General features: G+C 38.3%; 1 protein-coding gene across 1 annotated transcript; it reads right to left on the reverse strand.

The window, feature by feature from the left end:
• Positions 1–515: 515 nt before the first annotated feature.
• On the reverse strand, positions 516–17,167 carry mvd (mevalonate diphosphate decarboxylase). The gene is made up of 10 exons (XM_003228557.4): positions 16,833–17,167; positions 13,700–13,770; positions 13,135–13,249; positions 11,958–12,119; positions 11,611–11,810; positions 9,386–9,460; positions 7,090–7,308; positions 5,525–5,640; positions 3,377–3,485; positions 516–1,043 (listed from the first exon to the last, which is right to left on the reverse strand). Exons 1-10 carry the CDS (start codon positions 16,900–16,902, stop codon positions 960–962), a joined length of 1,221 nt encoding a protein of 406 aa, XP_003228605.2. The 5' UTR covers positions 16,903–17,167; the 3' UTR covers positions 516–959.
• Positions 17,168–20,102: the final 2,935 nt, after the last annotated feature.

Raw genomic sequence — 20,102 nt, forward strand, 5'->3', positions numbered from 1 at the left:
TAAAGACACCATCCAAGCCCTCCTGGCAGATGGCCATCCAGCCCCAACTTCATCATCTCCAAATATGGAGACTCCATCACTAGCCATGCCATTGTGAATGTTTCCATCTTGAAAATGTATACAATCGCGTATTCGGAAAGGTTCCCAAAAAGGCCATCTATCCCAACCCGCTTCTCCTATAAAGGAAGACACCACCCAAGCCCTCCCGACAGATGGCCATCCAGCCTCTGCTTGAAAACCTCCAGAGGAGAAGACTCCACTGGACTCCCAGGCATATATTCCGCTGGCATTTGAAGGAACCCCAAAGGCCATCTATCCCATCCCTAGAATCGCATTGGCCTTTTTTGCTGCTGCATCACACTCTTGACTCTTTATGTTTCGCTCCCTTTTGCTTGCGTTGTTTCCAAGCCTGGTTTCCCTCATCCCATACCTTTGCATTTGGGTGACTGTATGAGTGATAATTTTGCGTCTGTTTAAGAGAAACAAACAGCCAAAAGAAAACACCACCATTCGGATGAGAATTAATCGACTTTCACTTCACTTTCAAAAAAGCGACCCAGTAAAAATGAAACCAAAGTTGAGAAAAAAGGACAGAGAAAACTACAGCCATCCAGGTGCTGCTGGATGACAACTTCCATCATCCTTTGCAGAAGGGATGCTGGGATGTGCTGGAAAACGATACCAACCTCTGCAATGGCCATAAAAATATATACGGATATATATAAGGAAGAATTACGAGAGCCCAGTTAAGTCAAAGGCACGCCAATGCCTTCCTTGCAGATATTGTTAGACTACAATACCCATCATTCTTCAGCTGAAAGTGTTCTGAAAATCCACGCGATCAACATATAATCATCCCATATCCATCATATCAGTAATTTCCCATGAAAAGGCAGCTTTTGTTCCTCATTTATCTCATTCTTGAATGGCAACAAGTCCAACCCAAGTCCAGCATTGATTCAGCCACTGCTGTTTCGGGGCTGTCCGTCAGGCCCCAAGAGATGACAGCTCCCATCATTCACTATTGTCGGCCCCGGTCCGGGCTGAAAGAAGAACAAATGCAACAGGGTTAACTCAAAGTCTGAAGAAAAGTGGCCACGCTGATGTCCTTTTTAAGAGAGGAAAGTAGGATATTATTATCCGGTATTTATTAGATCCCTATTTTATTATCTACGCATTTTATCTCATCATTGTATTCTTGCATAGATGTTTCAATTCGTCCACCTATGTAGACAACAGAATTGTATTTGATGGTTGACTGATATTAACTATTATAATAACTTGGTATTATATTGTATTTTGTTTTTATCTTGTTATATTGTGAATTGTATGTATGTTGTTTTTATCTGATTATGCTGCCCCATGTAAGCCGCCCCGAGTCCCTTTGGGGAGATGGTGGCTGGGTATAAATAAAGTTTTATTATTATTGTTATTATTATTATTATTATTATTATTATTATTATTATTTGAAACACAACAAGGTGAGTCCACAGCAGACACTCTGCTGGCTGTTGTATTGGATCACACATCGGACACTTCCCAAGTGTCTAGAACTTTATTTATTTATTATTATTATCATTATTGTATGACATAGCAAACAAGATAGATATGCTGGATTTCATATCACAAAATCACAAGTCAAACACTTCCCAAGTGTCTAGGACTGTGATGTATTATTATTATTATATTATTATTATTTTATTGCATGACACAGCAAACAAGATAGATATGCTGGATTTCGTATCACAAAATCACAAGTCAAACACTTCCCAAGTGTCTAGAACTTTATTTATTTATTATTATTATCATTATTGTATGACATAGCAAACAAGATAGATATGCTGGATTTCGTATCACAAAATCACAAGTCAAACACTTCCCAAGTGTCTAGGACTGTGATGTATTATTATTATTAAATTATTATTATTATTATTTTATTGTATGACACAGCAAACAAGATAGATATGCTGGATTTCGTATCACAAAATCACAAGTCAAACACTTCCCAAGTGTCTAGGACTGTGATGTATTATTATTATTATATTATTATTATTATTATTATTTTATTGTATGACACAGCAAACAAGATAGATATGCTGGATTTCGTATCACAAAATCACAAGTCAAACACTTCCCAAGTGTCTAGGACTTTATTATTATTATTATTATTGTATGACACAGCAAACAAGATAGACATGCTGGATTTCATATCACAAAATCACAAGTCGAACACTTCCCAAGTGTCTAGGACTGTGTGATGTATTAATTATTATTATTATTATTATTATTATTATTAATTATTATTATTAGGAGTCCCCGGTGGCACAGTGTGTTAAAAAGCTGAGCTGCTGAACTTGCAGACCGAAAGGTCGCAGGTTCGAATCTGGGGAGCAGAGTGAGCACCCGCTGTTAGCTCCAGCTTCTGCCAACCTAGCAGTTTGAAAACATGCAAAAATAATAATATAATAATAATAATAACTTTATTTTTATACCCCACCCCATCTCCCCGAAGGGACTCGGGGCGGCTTACATGGGGCCAGGCCCGATAAAACAAACAAAACAGTAACAAAGCAATATGAGTAGATCAATAGGTACCGCTCCGGCAGGAAGGTAACGGCGCTCCATGCAGTCATGCCGGCCACATGACTTTGGAGGTGTCTATGGACAACGCCGGCTCTTCAACTTAGAAATGGAAATGAGCACCAACCCACAGAGTTGGAAACAGCTGGACTTAACGTCAGGGGAAACCTTTACTTTACTTATTATTATTATTATTGTACGGTACAGCAAACAAGATAGACATGCTGGATTTCATATCACAAAATCACAAGTCGAACACTTCCCAAGTGTCTAGGACTGTGTGATGTATTAATTATTATTATTATTATTATTATTATTATTATTATTATTAGGAGTCCCCGGTGGCACAGTGTGTTAAAAAGCTGAGCTGCTGAACTTGCAGACCGAAAGGTCGCAGGTTCGAATCTGGGGAGCAGAGTGAGCACCTGCTGTTAGCTCCAGCTTCTGCCAACCTAGCAGTTCAAAAGCATGCAAATATGAGTAGATCAATAGATACCGCTCCAGCAGGAAGGTAACAGCTCTCCATGCACTCATGCCAGCCACATGACTTTGGAGGTGTCTATGGACAACGCTGGCTCTTCAGCTTAGAAATGGAAATGAGCACCAACCCACAGAGTTGGAAACATCTGAACTTAATGTCAGGGGAAACCTTTACTTTACTTATTATTATTATTGTATGGCACAGCAAACAAGATAGACATGCTGGATTTCAGTATTATTATTATTATTATTCTGCTGTAGCTTCAAGAAAGGCTTGCCTTCTACAATGTAAAAGGTCTCAATGGCCTGTCCGTACCTTGGTGAGCAACAGATACTGGATGGCGCCCGGTGCCGGATCCTTCACGACGGCGGAGAGCAATTCTTCAGGCGGCATCACCACCTCCACCGGAAGGCCTTTCAGGAACCTAAATGGACACAGAAGCAGCGGTCTTCAGGTCTGCGGCCACCTTGACCCCACCAAAGAGGAAGTGGCAGAAAGGAAAGAACTGTTTCGGACCCCAAAAACCCCAAAGGAAGAGGATTGCAGGAGGAGAGAAGCACTCTCCGCCAGCCATGAATCCCATTGTGGATAAACTATCAATAGTGATGAATACAGGTTGAGTAGCATGCCTTATCCAAAACATCGGGGACCATAAATGTTTTGGATTTCATATTTTTCTTCTGGGTTTTGGAATACCTATATCTGCACAGACCTAAGTAGTTGGATAAAGAATTACAGAGTTGGAAGAGACTGTCTGGGCCATTTAGTCCAACCTCCTGCCAGGCAGGAAAAGCTGTAGCTTCAAGAAAGGCTTGCTTTCTGCAATGTAAAAGGTCCCAATAACCCGTCCATACCTTGTTAATAATAATAATAATTATTATTATTATTATTATTATTATTATTTTATTTTTATACCCCGCCTCTATCTCCCCAAAGGGGACTCAGGGCAGCTTACATGGGGCCAAGCCCGAATAAAAACAATAGCAATATAAAACACAACAATAGACAAAAAATATGCACAATTATAAAAATTTAAGCATTAGCCAGTAAAAACAAATGACAAGCGCTAATAAAAACATGGATTAAAATGGAGAGGTTGTAAAAGTAGACTGGATAAGGTTGTAACCTTGTTCAAAGCACCCTGACAGATGGCCATCTAGTCACCTGTGTCGGCAGGCTTTTGATTCTGTTATTGATGTTTTTAAAAGATGTTTTTAATATGTTTTTTAATTGTTAGATTTTAGCCTGTTCTTGTAAGCCGCCCCGAGCCCTAGGGGAGTGGCGGCATATAAGTTTGAATAATAAATAAATCAATAAATGATTGTTCAAAGCACCCTCGACAGATGGCCATCCAGTCAAATAATTGTTCAAAGCACCCCCGACAGATGGCCATCCAGCCTAATAATAACAATAACAATAATAATAATAATAATAATAATAATAATAATAATAATAGGAACAATCCCAGATACCATCCGGTCCAACCCACTTCTGCCATGCAAGAAAAGCACAATCAAAGCACCCTGACAGATGGCCAGCCTAATAATAATAATAATAATAATAATAATAGGAACAATCCCAGATACCATCCGGTCCAACCCACTTCTGCCATGCAAGAAAAGCACAATCAAAGCACCCTGACAGATGGCCAGCCTAATAATAATAATAATAATAATAATAATAGGAACAATCCCAGATACCATCCGGTCCAACCCACTTCTGCCATGCAAGAAAAGCACAATCAAAGCACCCTGACAGATGGCCAGCCTAATAATAATAATAATAATAATAATAATAATAATAGGAACAATCCCAGATACCATCCGGTCCAACCCACTTCTGCCATGCAAGAAAAGCACAATCAAAGCACCCTGACAGATGGCCATCCAGCCTAATAATAATAATAATAATAATAATAATAATAATAATAGGAACAATCCCAGATACCATCCGGTCCAACCCACTTCTGCCATGCAAGAAAAGCACAATCAAAGCACCCTGACAGATGGCCATCCAGCCTAATAATAATAATAATAATAATAATAATAATAATAATAATAATAGGAACAATCCCAGATACCATCCGGTCCAACCCACTTCTGCCATGCAAGAAAAGCACAATCAAAGCATTCCAACAGATGGCCACCTAGCATAACAACAACAACAACAACAACAACAACAGGAGCCATTTAGTCCAACCTCCTTCTGCCAGGCAGCAAAAGCACAATCAAACACTCCAACAGATGGCCATCCAACCTTTTACAACAAAACAACTCTAGTCTATAAGGAAGAAAGAATATCTAGCACAGCAAATGGTATAAACTATAACTACTGCCGTTAAGGAGAAGTCTGCTCCAAAGGATTTGTGCTTTATCCCAAACAAAAAAGAATATCTAATACAGACTGCCTGCTTTGGGTTGTTTGTTTATTCTCCTTCCTCAATGAGGAAGGTGTCTCACTCACTGTCCTCCGTTGTTCTCGGGAGGAAAGCTGCGCTTGACCACTTCCACAAATTCGGCCACCGTCTCCTCCATCATGAAGACCACGGCGTTGGGCCCGGCGTCAAACGTATAGGCCACCTGCAAGGAAGGTCACACAAAAGATCAATTGCATTGCATTCGGTCGCCAGAAGGGAATCGCAAAGAAAAAAACGATTGCTGCTTACTTAGTTTCCAACAGACCCCCCAACCTCTGAGGGTGCCTGCCATAGATGTGGGCAAAACGTCAGGAGAGAATGCTTCTGGAACATGGCCAGACAGCCTGGAAAACTCACAACCACCCAGTGATTCCAGCCATGAAAGCCTTTGACGACACATTATTATTATTACTATTATGCTTTTTTAAATAATAATAAATAATAATAAAACTTTTTTTATACCCTGCTCCATCTCCCGAAGGACTCGGGGCAGCATACACTGGGACAAGCCCGAAACAGTATTACATCAATAAAAACCGTAACACAATAAAATCACAATATAATAACACTTCTCACAAAAGTTAAAATAACTTAAAACATAGACAATAATCCCAATCCATAGTCAAGCACTTTTTTGTCTGTACCATGGTTGTAATGACGGGCAGAAATAAACAATTATTATTATTACAGTAGAGTCTCACTTATCCAACATAAACGGGCCGGCAGAATGTTGGATAAGCGAATATGTTGGATAATAAGGAGGCATTAAGGAAAAGCCTATTAAACATCAAATTAGGTTATGATTTTACAAATGAAGCACCAAAACATCATGTTAGACAACAAATTTGGCAGAAAAAGTAGTTCAATACGCAGTAATGCTATGTAGTAATTACTGTATTTATGAATTTAGCACCAAAATATCACGATATATTGAAAACATTGACTACAAAAATGCGTTGGATAATCCAGAATGTTGGATAAGCGAGTGTTGGATAAGTGAGACTCTACTGTATATTATATTTTATATCTGCTGCCACCAGTGTAAAAAAGTCTTTTTATTTAAACACAGTAATGCTATGTAGTAATTACTGTATTTATGAATTTAGCACCAAAATATCACGATATATTGAAAACATTGACTACAAAAATGCGTTGGATAATCCAGAACATTGGATAAGCGAGTATTGGATAAGTGAGACTCTACTGTATTATTATTATTTCCTGCTTAATCTCTCCTGAAGGAGACTCTAGAAGATTTTAAGCAGATGCTGGATGGCCATCTGTCAGGAACGCTTTGATCATGTTTTCCCGAGGTTGGACTAGATGGCCTTTGGGGTTCCTCCCAACTCTATGACTCTATATAACCCACGCATGGGCCAACTTCGGCCCTGCCTCCAGGTGTTTTGGACTTCAACTCCCACAATTCCTAACAGCCTACCGGCTGTTAGGAATTGTGGGAGTTGAAGTCCAAAACACCTGGAGGCAGGGCCGAAGTTGGCCCATGCGTGGGTTATATAGAGTCATAGAGTTTAGAGTTTGCAACAAAACCCAAAGCGGATCCACTTTCCCAGTGATCTGGGCGAATCAGCCATGAGTTAAGAAGCATCCCGACCTTGGTTTTGCCGTAGTGGTCGTTGAAGCGGTGCACCAGGCGCACCACTTGCTTGGAGATGTCGTTGAGGTAGAAGATGGGCGGGAAGGTGTCCAAGCAAGTGGCGTGGAGCTGGTTGCTGTCCTTCATGGTCAGCTCCCCAAACGCCTCGAAGTCCCGACGCCGGATGTGCCGCGTCATTTGCGCCATGTACTCCGGAACCAGCTTCTCGGCACGGTGCTGGGAAAACGAGGATATATATATATAAGCTCCGTTGCAGAAGTAATAAACATAAAAAGGATCTAGGAGACTTAGTTGGGGAGAAGCTGGACATGAGCCAACAGTGTGATGCGGCAGCTTAAAAGGCTAATGCGATCCTAAGCTATATCCATAGGATTATAATACCTTTATCAAGGAAATTAATATAGTTTTAAGGATGGGCGACATCTGGTTTGGAAACTGTTAAGATAGAATTGGTAAAACATTTCTACTCGTAGAATAAAATACTGTTTGATGAACAGGTGATGTATTGATTGACTATGAATGTCATGGTGCAATACCTAAGGTACTGTGGTAATGGCTGAGTCATAACCATATGAGGGTTTATTATTTTAAAAAATATTTATATTTATTATTATTATTACTTATACCCTGCTTTCTCTCTCCCAAAGGAGACTCAAAGCAGCTTAACGTTTTAGGTTTTATATATATGTATACATCTATATATATAAAAGAGTGATGGCATCACGGCAGCGGACAAAACAACAAAAGTAAACACCCCACAACCTCGAAAATTGACATCACAACCCCTCATCCATGCCTCTAGGTTGATACAACAAAAAGAAAAGAAAAATAAATTCCTAATTAGAGGGAGAGGAATAATTGTTTTTATCCAATTGCTGCCAGTTAGAAGGCTAAGCTCCGCCCACTTGGTCTCCTAGCAACCCACTCAGCCCAGTGTTAATAAAATAATGATAAAAAATAAATACAAATAATACAATAAAAATTATAAAAAAAACACTAAAATAATTAATACAATAAAATACTATAACAAAATGACTAAAAATAATACAACAAAATAATAAAATATAATAAATAAAAAAGATAAGTGACAATAAAATTAATTTTAAAAAATACAAATAACGTCAAATAAAAATTCCACAACAAGTTTTAACCGATACCACCACCACTTTGCCACAGCAACGCGTGGCCGGGCACAGCTAGTATATATATATATATATATACACACACACACATATATGTGTGTTTATATACATATACAGTAGAGTCTCACTTATCCAAGCTAAACGGGCCAGCAGAAGCTTGGATAAGTGAATATCTTGGATAATAAGGAGGGATTAAGGAAAAGCCTATTAAACATCAAATTAGGTTATGGTTTTACAAATTAAGCACCAAAACATCATGTTATACAACAAATTTGACAGAAAAAGTAGTTCAGTACGCAGTAATGTTATGTTGTAATTACTGTATTTACGAATTTAGCACCAAAATATCATGATATATTGAAAACATTGACTACAAAAATGGCTTGGATTATCCAGAGGCTTGGATAAGCGAGTGTTGGATAAGTGAGACTCTACTGTACAAGGAATGAGGATCTGCAAATCCTGATTTATTACTATTCTATTTATTACTATTCTATTTATTACTATTCTATTTATTACTATTCTATTTATTACTATTCTATTTATTACTATTCTATTTATTACTATTCTATTTATTACTATTCTATTTATTACTATTCTATTCAATTTTATTATGTCACAGCAAACAAGATAGATATGCTAGATTTCGTATCACAAAATCACAAGTCGAACACTTCCCAAGTGTCTAGGACTGTGTGATTATTATTCCATTTATTACTATTCCATTTATTACTATTCCATTTATTACTATTCCATTTATTATTATTCCATTTATTATTCTTCCATTTATTAGATTTATACCCTGCTTTATGTCTCCCGAAGGAAACTCAAAGCAGCTTAACGTAAAACCACCAGCATGCCATTTAAGATGCAAATATGCACACGTTGAAACAGGATTCAATATAAACAGCATGTCAAAATTCAGTTAAAAACCATTAAAATATATTCAGTTGACGATAGTGTCAAGATTGAGGGACGTCACGGTCCCGCTTTGTTCCATGTCAGTCAGACCTCAGTTGGAGTAATAACCTCTTTGTGCAGTTCTGGGCAAAACAATTCAAGGAAGAGATTGGCCTGGCAGAAAGGGGTTGGACTAGATGGCCTTTGGGGGTCTCTTCCAACTCTATATAAAGGGCAGCATTGTGACCTACCTTCAGAAGATGACTCGTTTCGACGCTGGTCTGCATCCCAGCTGTGCTGCCAATGGGTTTCTTCTCCGCACTCACCTGCCAAATGCAAAGGAGATTAAAATCCTAATTGAATGAGATGTTATGCTCTTAGGAATATTTTGTCTCTAGTGCTTATGCTAGGAAACAGGAGAGAAAATATACAGGATGCTCCGTAAAAGGTTGTAAAAGGTAAAAATTCAGGAAGAAAAGAGTGAACAAAGAAAACAAAGTTCCCTGATTTTGGGAGAAGAGTCCCTAAGGCTGACTTTCTTGTGTCTGTGTGTAAGACAACTTGCAGGAATACAATCAGTTTGAATCATGAATGTTAAACTTGTGTTTTGTGTCCACTATATTTTAATCTTTGTTCTGTATATGGATGTCTGTGTGTGTACGTGTATCTCTGTGTGTATATATATATGTATTGTGTATATATTATGTGTATATATAAATATATATATAGTGTGTGTATATATAGATATAGATATATATTTGCTCTGTAAGTGTTATGGTTGAGCCTTCGGGCTCCGATAATAGAAGAAGGGGGCATAAGACTCCTCGAGAGTCAGACTCTTTCGAGGAGCGTGAACAAAAACGGCTCCGGGATTTGTTTACAGACCCGACAGATGAGGACTCATTTGAGGGTTTTTCTGAGGGTTTGGAGGAAGAGATGGCCAGCTCGGAGGAGGACGACATGGAATGGACTCGCGTGAGGGAGGATTTGGGTGTTGGGGAAACAGGCAATGAAAGCATGGGAGGTGAGTGGCGGGTTGCAGGATCAGACCCATGGACTGGCTGGAGGGATGGAGCGGGATCCACAGCTGGGGATGCTGTGGGACGTAGTCAAAGGTGCTTTAGCTCTGATGAGGATGATGAGTTTGGGGCGCCTGGAATTGGGATGGCAGCTGACAGCGAAGATGAGCTTGAACTGGGATAAAATGGGGTTTGGGATCAATGTCTAATTGCGTTGGGCAAGGTAATCTGGACGGACGCTTGGGCTTTTGTTGGGGAACTTCCTGAAGACGGGTGTGATTCGTTGCTGGATACGTAAGTTTACCAAGGACACTGGGCATCGACGGCGGGAGGAACTGTGCGGGGTTTTTCTCTGTGCAACTTGTGTTTAATCTCAATAGCTTGGACCTCCGTCGTCTTTTTGACGGGCAATACCTACTCACACTGGATTGACGCTGGACTGACTGACTTCGATTCTGGATTATCCCTTCTGCTGCTTATCGGTGAGACCTTTGGATTCCTAGACGGCTACGTTTGGCTATTGACCTCTGGACTGGATTGGGACCCTGCTGACTGCCGTTTCCCTGACTGCTGAGCCTGGACCTGGATATCGTTGGCTGTTGAACCTTAAATTGAATCCTGACTAGGACCACGTTTTCCTTCGCTGCAGGGAGGAATAAACAAGCCTGGTTTAGTCTCCTGCTGTTTTTGAGTAGCAGAGAGGAATCTGCTACCAGTCTGTTGTTTACATTCTGACTCCTGTTCATCCTCCTTTGTTTGCATTGTTTGTCAGGCTGAAGTAAGCACTTTTGATTTAATCCGGATTATACCTCTGTTTAACCCGGTTTTTCCCTTTGAGTTGTTTAAGCTCAATCTGAGTTGTTTTTTGTTACCTATCACACTGAAGTCAAGTGTTTGCCCTGTTCTTTGTCTCCTACAGGCATTTTTAGTTCTGTAATCTCAATAAACTGAGTTTTGCTTTACTCACTGGCGTTCTGTCTCTGACAGAATATGTGTGTGTATATATCAGTGGTTCCCAAACTTATTTAGCCTACCGCCCCCTTTCCAGAAAAAATATTACTCAGCGCCCTGGAAATTAATTTTTTAAAAATTTTTTAATAGCAATTAAACAGAAAGATATATGTACCTGTGGCCATCACCGCTCCCCTGGATTGCTGCAGCGCCCACCAGGGGGCAGTAGCCCCCACTTTGGGAATCATTGGACTATATATTTTGTATGTATGTATATATATATATATATATATATTTGCTCTGTAGATGTGTGTGTGTGTGTGTATATATTGTAGAAATACATATTGATATATATATATGTTTGTGATGATTATGTGTTTTTAAGCCATGTTTTAATCCATCTTTGGCCACGAGGAGTGGCGGGTAAGATTATCAACACTGACTGTCGATACCGATTGTCCATGTTGTAGAAGTAGATCCTAGGAGTAGATCCTTCCGTGACTCACCACCAAGATCAAGACGCGCATCTCCGGCCAGTGCGTCTCGGGCGCCACCTGCTCGGCGATGCTGTCCTTCCCGTCGGCATCCTCCCCCTTGACCCACTGGACGAAGCCCCCAAACATGCTGCGGCAGGCGCTTCCGGAGCCCATGCGCGCCACTTCGGAGAGGTCGCCCTCCACGCCGTACAGCTTGGCCAAAGTATAGACTGCGGGGCAGAGAAACAGAGAGTTGGAAGGGACCCCTAAAGGCCATCTAGTCCAACCCCCTTCCTCTCTGCCAAGCACAATCAAAACACACAGAGTTCCTCTGCTGAACAGCTCTTACGGTCAGGAAGTTCAGGAGAAAAACTCACCCAAACAGGCGTACCCAGCGGCGGAAGAGGCCAGTCCGGCCGCGGTGGGGAAGTTGTTCTCGGAGGCGATGTGGACCTTGTAGGTCAGGCTCAGCGGGGAAGGCTCTCCACCCTTGGGGCCCTTGGTGTCCCCACTGCGGCGCTTCCTCGCCAGCCGGCGAACTGCGGAAAGAGACAAGGTTAGGACAAAGAAGGGGCCTGCAGAGAAGAAAACCCATGCATGTAATGCATCTCCTACTGGGCTCAGTTCCAGGACCCCCTGTGGAGGCCCAAGTCTCATCGCATACAATGACCGAGGAAAATGACAAAATGATGGATTGCCTTTTGGAATATTTTCAAGCCATTGATGCAGGATCTGTGGATACAGATGACTGAGTCTACATGCCTTCAAGCCACAGGTGGACTCATGTCTCATCGATCTATCCATGCATCCACGCCTCCCATCTGCCCATCCATCAATTCCCTTATCCATCCATTCATTCCTCCATCCAACTATCCATCCATTTGTCCATCCATCTTTCTATCCATTTGTCCATTCAACCATTTGTCCCTCTACCCATTCAACCACCTGTTAATCCAACTATTTGTCTCTCTACCCATCCAACCATCTCTCCATCCAACCATCCATCTATCCATCCATTTGTCTTTTCAACCATTTGTCCCTCCATCTATTCCTCCATCCTTCCATTTGTCCCTTCCTCTCGCCATCCGTCCATCCATCCGTCCATTCATATTTTCTTTTCAACAATCATCATACAATTTGTAAAGGCAGTAATCGCCCAGTACATCACTTATGCCACCAACTCATCCATGAATTCATATCCACCCATGAATTGCACAGGGCTTCCTAAGCAGTGCTCATCTAGGTTCTCCAGAGTCACGGTCCAATGCTCAAACCACTAGGCCTTGCTGCCATCAAAATGGCAACCAGACATAGATCACTTCTGGTCACCGTTTTGAGGAGAACTGAGGTGTTTCAAGGAGTTGGGGGTATTTTTGCATCTCTCCAAAGTGACTGTCGGACTTCCAGTATGACTTTGGAGGTCTGGTTTTGGGTCTCAAGGGTTTGCAATATGGTGCCGATGGACGACACCATGCCCATCATGAATTGCATCTGTTTATTTAGTTTACGATCCTGCATTAGCTAGACTTATCCATGGCTTTGCTTTGCACTTACTCTCCCGAAGGCAGGACTGGAGGCGCGGGTGCCCAATATCGCTTTCCTTGCCGTTGAGCCAAAGGCGATCCTCGGTAAAGTCCCGGCTGATGGCCGCCGTCGTGGTGGTTTTGAGCTGCAAGAGAAGCACCGAGTCAATGGCCAGAAAGGTCCACAGTTGGCCAGTACTTACTGGCCACTCACTAAGAGTGCATCTGCACTGGACAATTAATGCAGTTCGGCACCACTTTAAGTGCTATGACTCTCTGTTATGGAATCCTGGGAGTTGTAGTTTGGCAAGGAACCACCTGGGGGCAGAAGTGTTTTGGATGTTGGAATATATTATTATTAATTATATATCATTTTTTTCTCTTAAAGATACTCATAGCAATGAAGAGTGGTAAAAAATCATACAACAACAACAACAGCGCCAAAAAGTGCTGGTGCCGCTCAATTTTCCAAAGAGCATCAAGAGCACTCACTTCTCCATTGATGCAGCTGCGCCATTCGAACCTTTGTCCCAAGCCAACAATCTCTCTTTTGTTGCTTTGCACAGAAATGACCATTTGCAAACCCTGGTACTGACCTGATCTTGGTGCAGCGTGACACTGAGGGAGGAATTGATGGGCAGGATGAGTTTTTCATCCCGTTTTCCCCCTGAGAGAGGAAAAAAAGACAGTTAGAACTTTTACTTACAGATCTGGAAGACAAGGAGAATTTATACAGTTTGACACCACTTGAAGTACCATGGCTCACTGCAAGAAGTCAATCCTTGAGAAGAGGTGTGCACAAATAATAATAATAATGATAATGATAATAATAATAATAATAAATTACTATTATACAAGACAAGAATGTAGAATATTTCTCAATGAGATGGCAGACCAAATTATTATTATTATTTGTATAATAATAATAATCATATATTACTATTATACAGGATAAGAATGTAGAATATTTCTCAATGAGATAGCAGACCAAAGTATTATTATTATTTGTATAATAATAATAATAATAATAATAATAATAATAATATATTACTATTATACAGGACAAGAATGTAGAATATTTCTCAATGAGATGGCAGACCAAAGTATTATTATTATTATTATTTGTATAATAGTAATAGTAATGATAATATATTACTATTACACAGGATAAGAATGTAGAATATTTCTCACTGAGATGGCAGACCAAATTATTATTATTATTTGTATAATAATAATAATAATAATATATTACTATTATACAGGACAAGAATACAGAATATTTCTCAATGAGATGGCAGACCAAATTATTATTATTTGTATAATAATAATAATAATAAATTACTATTATACAGGATAAGAAGGTAGAATATTTCTCAATGAGATGGCAGACCAAATTATTATTATTATTATTATTCATATAATAATAATAATAATAATAATAAATTACTATTATGCAGGATAAGAATGTAGAATCTTTCTCAGTTGAAATGGCAGGCCAAATTATTATTATTATTATTATTATTATTGTTATTATTATACAGGATAAGAATGTAAAGTGTTTCTCCATCAGAACCCCTTTTTGTAATCAGCTTTCTCTATGGGTTTCGAATGCAACGGCCCCATAACTTTCCCAAGAGCGGCACAGCTAGCCCAACCTGTTCTTTGTGTTGCCTGTAAACGGGGTCAAATGACATCTGTCAATGAAACCTATCATTAGGTGATTCAATTCTTCCTCCAGATCTGGGCTTCTGATTAGTTGATTTATCAGCTTGCATGATACTAATACCACCCACTCTTGTCACTCTTTGGTGAGGAGCTCTACAAATATTATTATTATTATTATTATTATTATTATTATTATTATTATTATTATTATTGCTACAAATCCTTCACTGTCAACCATACTGGATAGGTGACTCTGGGAATTAAACATAATAACAACAACAACAACAACAACAACAACAACAACAACAACAACACCACCCAGGATTGCATAAATAACATTGAGCCAAGGCGGTTGAAAGTGGTATCAAAGTGTGTTAACTCTGCAGTGTAGATACTCCTTGAAAATGAAAGGTAGGGAAAATAAAATAAAACGACAATTCCCAGGATTGCATAAATAGCATAGAGACAAGGCGGTTGGAAGTGGTACCAAAGTGTGCTAACTCTGCAGTGTAGGTGCTCCTTGAAAATGAAAGGTTGGGAAAATGAAATAAAACAACAATTCCCAGGATTGCATAAATAGCATAGAGACAAGGCGGTTGGAAGTGGTACCAAAGTGTGCTAACTCTGCAGTGTAGGTGCTCCTTGAAAATGAAAGGTTGGGAAAATGAAATAAAACAACAATTCCCAGGATTGCATAAATAGCATAGAGACAAGGCGGTTAGAAGTGGTACCAAAGTGTGCTAACTCTGCAGTGTAGATGCTCCTTGAAAATGAAAGGTAGGGAAAATGAAATAAAACAACAATTCCCAGGATTGCATAAATAGCATAGAGACAAGGCGGTTAGAAGTGGTACCAAAGTGTGCTAACTCTGCAGTGTAGATGCTCCTTGAAAATGAAAGGTAGGGAAAATGAAATAAAACAACAATTCCCAGGATTGCATAAATAGCATAGAGACAAGGCGGTTAGAAGTGGTACCAAAGTGTGCTAACTCTGCAGTGTAGGTGCTCCTTGAAAATGAAAGGTAGGGAAAATGAAATAAAACAACAATTCCCAGGATTGCATAAATAGCATAGAGACAAGGCGGTTGGAAGTGGTACCAAAGTGTGCTAACTCTGCAGTGTAGATGCTCCTTGAAAATGAAAGGTAGGGAAAATGAAATAAAACAACAATTCCCAGGATTGCATAAATAGCATAGAGACAAGGCGGTTGGAAGTGGTACCAAAGTGTGCTAACTCTGCAGTGTAGGTGCTCCTTGAAAATGAAAGGTAGGGAAAATGAAATAAAACAACAATTCCCAGGATTGCATAAATAGCATAGAGACAAGGCGGTTAGAAGTGGTACCAAAGTGTGCTAACTCTGCAGTGTAGGTGCTCCTTGAAAATGAAAGGTTGGGAAAATGAAATAAAACAACAATTCCCAGGATTGCATAAATAGCATAGAGACAAGGCGGTTAGAAGTGGTACCAAAGTGTGCTAACTCTGCAGTGTAGGTGCTCCTTGAAAATGAAAGGTAGGGAAAATGAAATAAAACAACAATTCCCAGGATTGCATAAATAGCATAGAGACAAGGCGGTTAGAAGTGGTACCAAAGTGTGCTAACTCTGCAGTGTAGGTGCTCCTTGAAAATGAAAGGTAGGGAAAATGAAATAAAACAACAATTCCCAGGATTGCATAAATAGCATAGAGACAAGGCGGTTAGAAGTGGTACCAAAGTGTGCTAACTCTGCAGTGTAGATGCTCCTTGAAAATGAAAGGTAGGGAAAATGAAATAAAACAACAATTCCCAGGATTGCATAAATAGCATAGAGACAAGGCGGTTGGAAGTGGCACCAAAGTGTGCTAACTCTGCAGTGTAGATGCTCCTTGAAAATGAAAGGTAGGGAAAATGAAATAAAACAACAATTCCCAGGATTGCATAAATAGCATAGAGACAAGGCGGTTAGAAGTGGTACCAAAGTGTGCTAACTCTGCAGTGTAGATGCCCCCTGGGATACAAAATTATTATTACAATTATTATTACTATTATTGTTAAGGTAGGGAAAATAAAATAAAAGAGGTTACTCACAGTATTTAATGACAGCAATGTTGATGGGGGCTGTGCAAGTCACCATAGAGAGAGGGTGATCTTCAGCCATTTCTGGGAAGGAGAGGAGGTGAGTTTGAAAAAGAAATTGCAAAAATAATCCTTGCAAAAATATTGCAAAATATTGCAAAAATATTGCAAAAATATTGCAAAATATGTACAATCTATTGCAAAAAAAAGGCAAAAGTGCAAATCTATATAATCCCAGAACTAATTCTTTGCATTTCCAGTTTAGTCCCCTAAATCCCAGCTCATAATGGGAAAAACAGAGAAACACCTAGGCTTGCACTTCTTCCTCCCACGTGTTATTGGAGGGGAAAAATATATATATATATTTAAAGCCCCGCCCACTGATTCCTGCTTTAGGATTGGCTACCAGAGCACCACCTGCTGCCGCTTTGTCCAATCAGCATAGGCCTTGCCTCCTCCTGTTGCATGGCTCGACCAATGAGAAGAGATCCCCTCTCTCGCCTCATTTGTGAGCCGTGACTCTATTGGATGCGGAACCTTCGAGGAAGAAAATGTTTCCAAAACAGACGGTCTTTCTATTGTACTCACTATCTGAACCAATCAGCCAGGCGCATGCGCTGTGGCTTAGACGCCATGACACTATAGGCAAAGGAGAGTCAGATCTCTATTCCCTTTCTAGAGCTGCTAGAGATTGGAGAAATTTAGGTCTATATTAATATTATTATTAGTACTAACATTATTATTGTTAACCTTATTATTGACATTTCTAATATTAATAATAACATTGTCAATGTTAATATATAAATAACAACATTAATTAATATTATTAATATCATTAATATGCTATGATAATAAATTATGATAATATAGTATTGACATTTCTGATAATAACATTGCTAATGTTGGGTTGTTGTTAATGTTATATATAAATAACAAGGTTAATTAACAATATTATTAGTATTAATAGTAATGTAATATGATAATAACATATAATATAATACTATAATACTGACATTTCTGATATTAATAATAACACTGTTAATGTTATATATAAATAAGTTGAATTAACAATATGAATAATTTATGATGATAATAATATATTATAATAAATTATAATGATATAATGATATATTGACATTTCTGATACTGATAAGATTGCTAATTAATGCTTACTATATATATACTAAGCATATATATATTAACAATATTATCATTATTAGTAATAATAATAATTATATTTATGCGATTACTATACATATATAAATATATTATTAATACTATTATTAATATTTGTGTGTATGTGTGCGTATCATATGTTGTTAGCTGCTTTATTAGAATAAGGTGAGATAAAAATAAATGCAATAAATAAATAAATTAAAATGTTGCTATTATTATTATTATTATTATTATTATTCCTCTGGTTGGAGTTAAGCAATGGAATTCAGGCCAAAGCCACTTCCACTGCTAAGTTAACAGAAGCTGGAGCTAACAGAGGTAGCTCACCCCTTTTCCTTCCCATTTCCAGGTCAAACTATTGAAGAAATATAATTTTCATGCATCAATCATGCTTTCATCCACATTTATCAATGGAAAAATGTGGCCGCTAGAGGGAGTCCAAAGGCTATGAAAACCCAAATAATATGAATATATTATATATAATATTAATAATGTTGTAATATAATATATTATATATTGTATATACTACAACTTATGATATAGCACAATACATTATATAATACTAATAGTATAATATACTAGTGGTATAGTAATATAGTACAATTTAATAATATAGAATACTAATATTGTGCTATGCTGATAATATAATCTATTGTATACACATATAATATTGATAATAATATTGTAATGTAATACAATGTACCACTAATAATAATGCAACATAATAATATTGTAATATAGTAATTCTAATGTGTTAAATATAATTACTACTGATAATACACTATAATATATAATGATATACTGCTTTATTATTGTATATTTGTGTAATATATATATATATATATATATATTTGTGTGCGTGTGTGTGTGTATATATATGAGTCTCCGTATGGAAAGATAATAATATTGTAATATAGTAATGCTAATGTATTAAATATAATTACTACTGATAATACACAATAATATATAATGATATACTGCTTTATTATTGTATATTTGTGTTTTATATATATATATATATATATATATATATAAAATAGATTTGTATGTGTACGTGTGTGTGTGTATAAATATATATACTGTATATATGAGAGTCTCTGTATAGAAAGATAAAGCAAGATATAAATGAATAAATAATTTAGAAAAATCTGTGAGTCTCTACACTATAGAAATACTCCAGTTTGATACTGCATTTTATTATTGTATATTTGTGTAATTATATATATATTACTTGTATATTTGTGAGTGTGTGTGTGTGTGTGTATATGAGAGTCTCCGTATGGAAAGATAAAGCGAGATATAAATTAATAAATAATTTAGAAAAAATCTGTGAGTGTCTGCACTATAGAATTAATCCAGTTTCATACCGCTTTAAATGCCTTGTTTCAATGCTATGGGATCATGGGATTTGGACAGAAACGTCTAAAGGCCTTGCCAAAGCACAATGATCCTATGAGCCCATACCTTTAAGCTATGGCACTTAAAGTGGTATCAAACTGCATTAATTCCACAGTGTAGATATCCTTAGAATCCAGTTTGATATCACTTTAAGTGCCACTGTTCAATGCTATGCAATCCTGAGACTTGGACAGAGATGTCTAAAGGCCTTGCCAAAGTACAATGATTCTGTGATCTTATACCCTTAAGCCATGGCACTTAAAGTGGTATCAAACTGCATTTACTCCACAGTGCAGATGCACCCTTAGAATCCTGTTTGATATCACTTTAAGTGCCACAGTTCAATGCTATGGGAGACTTGGAATTGGATAGAGATGTCTAAAGGTCTTGCCGAAGTGCAATGATTCTATGATCTTATACCCTTAAGCCATGGCACTTAAAGTGGTATCAAACTGCATTAATTCCACAGTGTAGATGTACCCTTAAAATCCAGTTTGATATTGCTTTAAGTGCCACTGTTCAATGCTATGCGATCCTGAGACTTGGACAGAAACGTCTAAAGGTCTTGCCGAAGTACAATGATCCCATGATCCCATACTTTTAAAGTGGTATCAAAGTGCATTAATTCCGCAGTGCAGACGCACCCTTAGCGCACCATGTCCCCATTTTTCCACCTGCTGGAATGTGGACGGAGTGCCAGTTCCGCGG

The sequence above is a fragment of the Anolis carolinensis genome, unplaced genomic scaffold (genome assembly GCF_035594765.1).
Source record: "Anolis carolinensis isolate JA03-04 unplaced genomic scaffold, rAnoCar3.1.pri scaffold_9, whole genome shotgun sequence".
Lineage (NCBI taxonomy): Eukaryota > Metazoa > Chordata > Lepidosauria > Squamata > Dactyloidae > Anolis > Anolis carolinensis.

Coding starts and splice junctions, on each gene's coding strand:
- mvd (XM_003228557.4), bottom strand. CDS start 16,902: ATGGCTGAAGATCACCCTCTCTCTATGGTGACTTGCACAGCCCCCATC. Junction 13,250..13,699: donor TCACGCTGCACCAAGATCAG/GTCAGTACCAGG, acceptor CTTCTCTTGCAG/CTCAAAACCACCACGACGGC. Junction 1,044..3,376: donor AGTATCTGTTGCTCACCAAG/GTACGGACAGGC, acceptor TTCTTCTTTCAG/CCCGGACCGGGGCCGACAAT.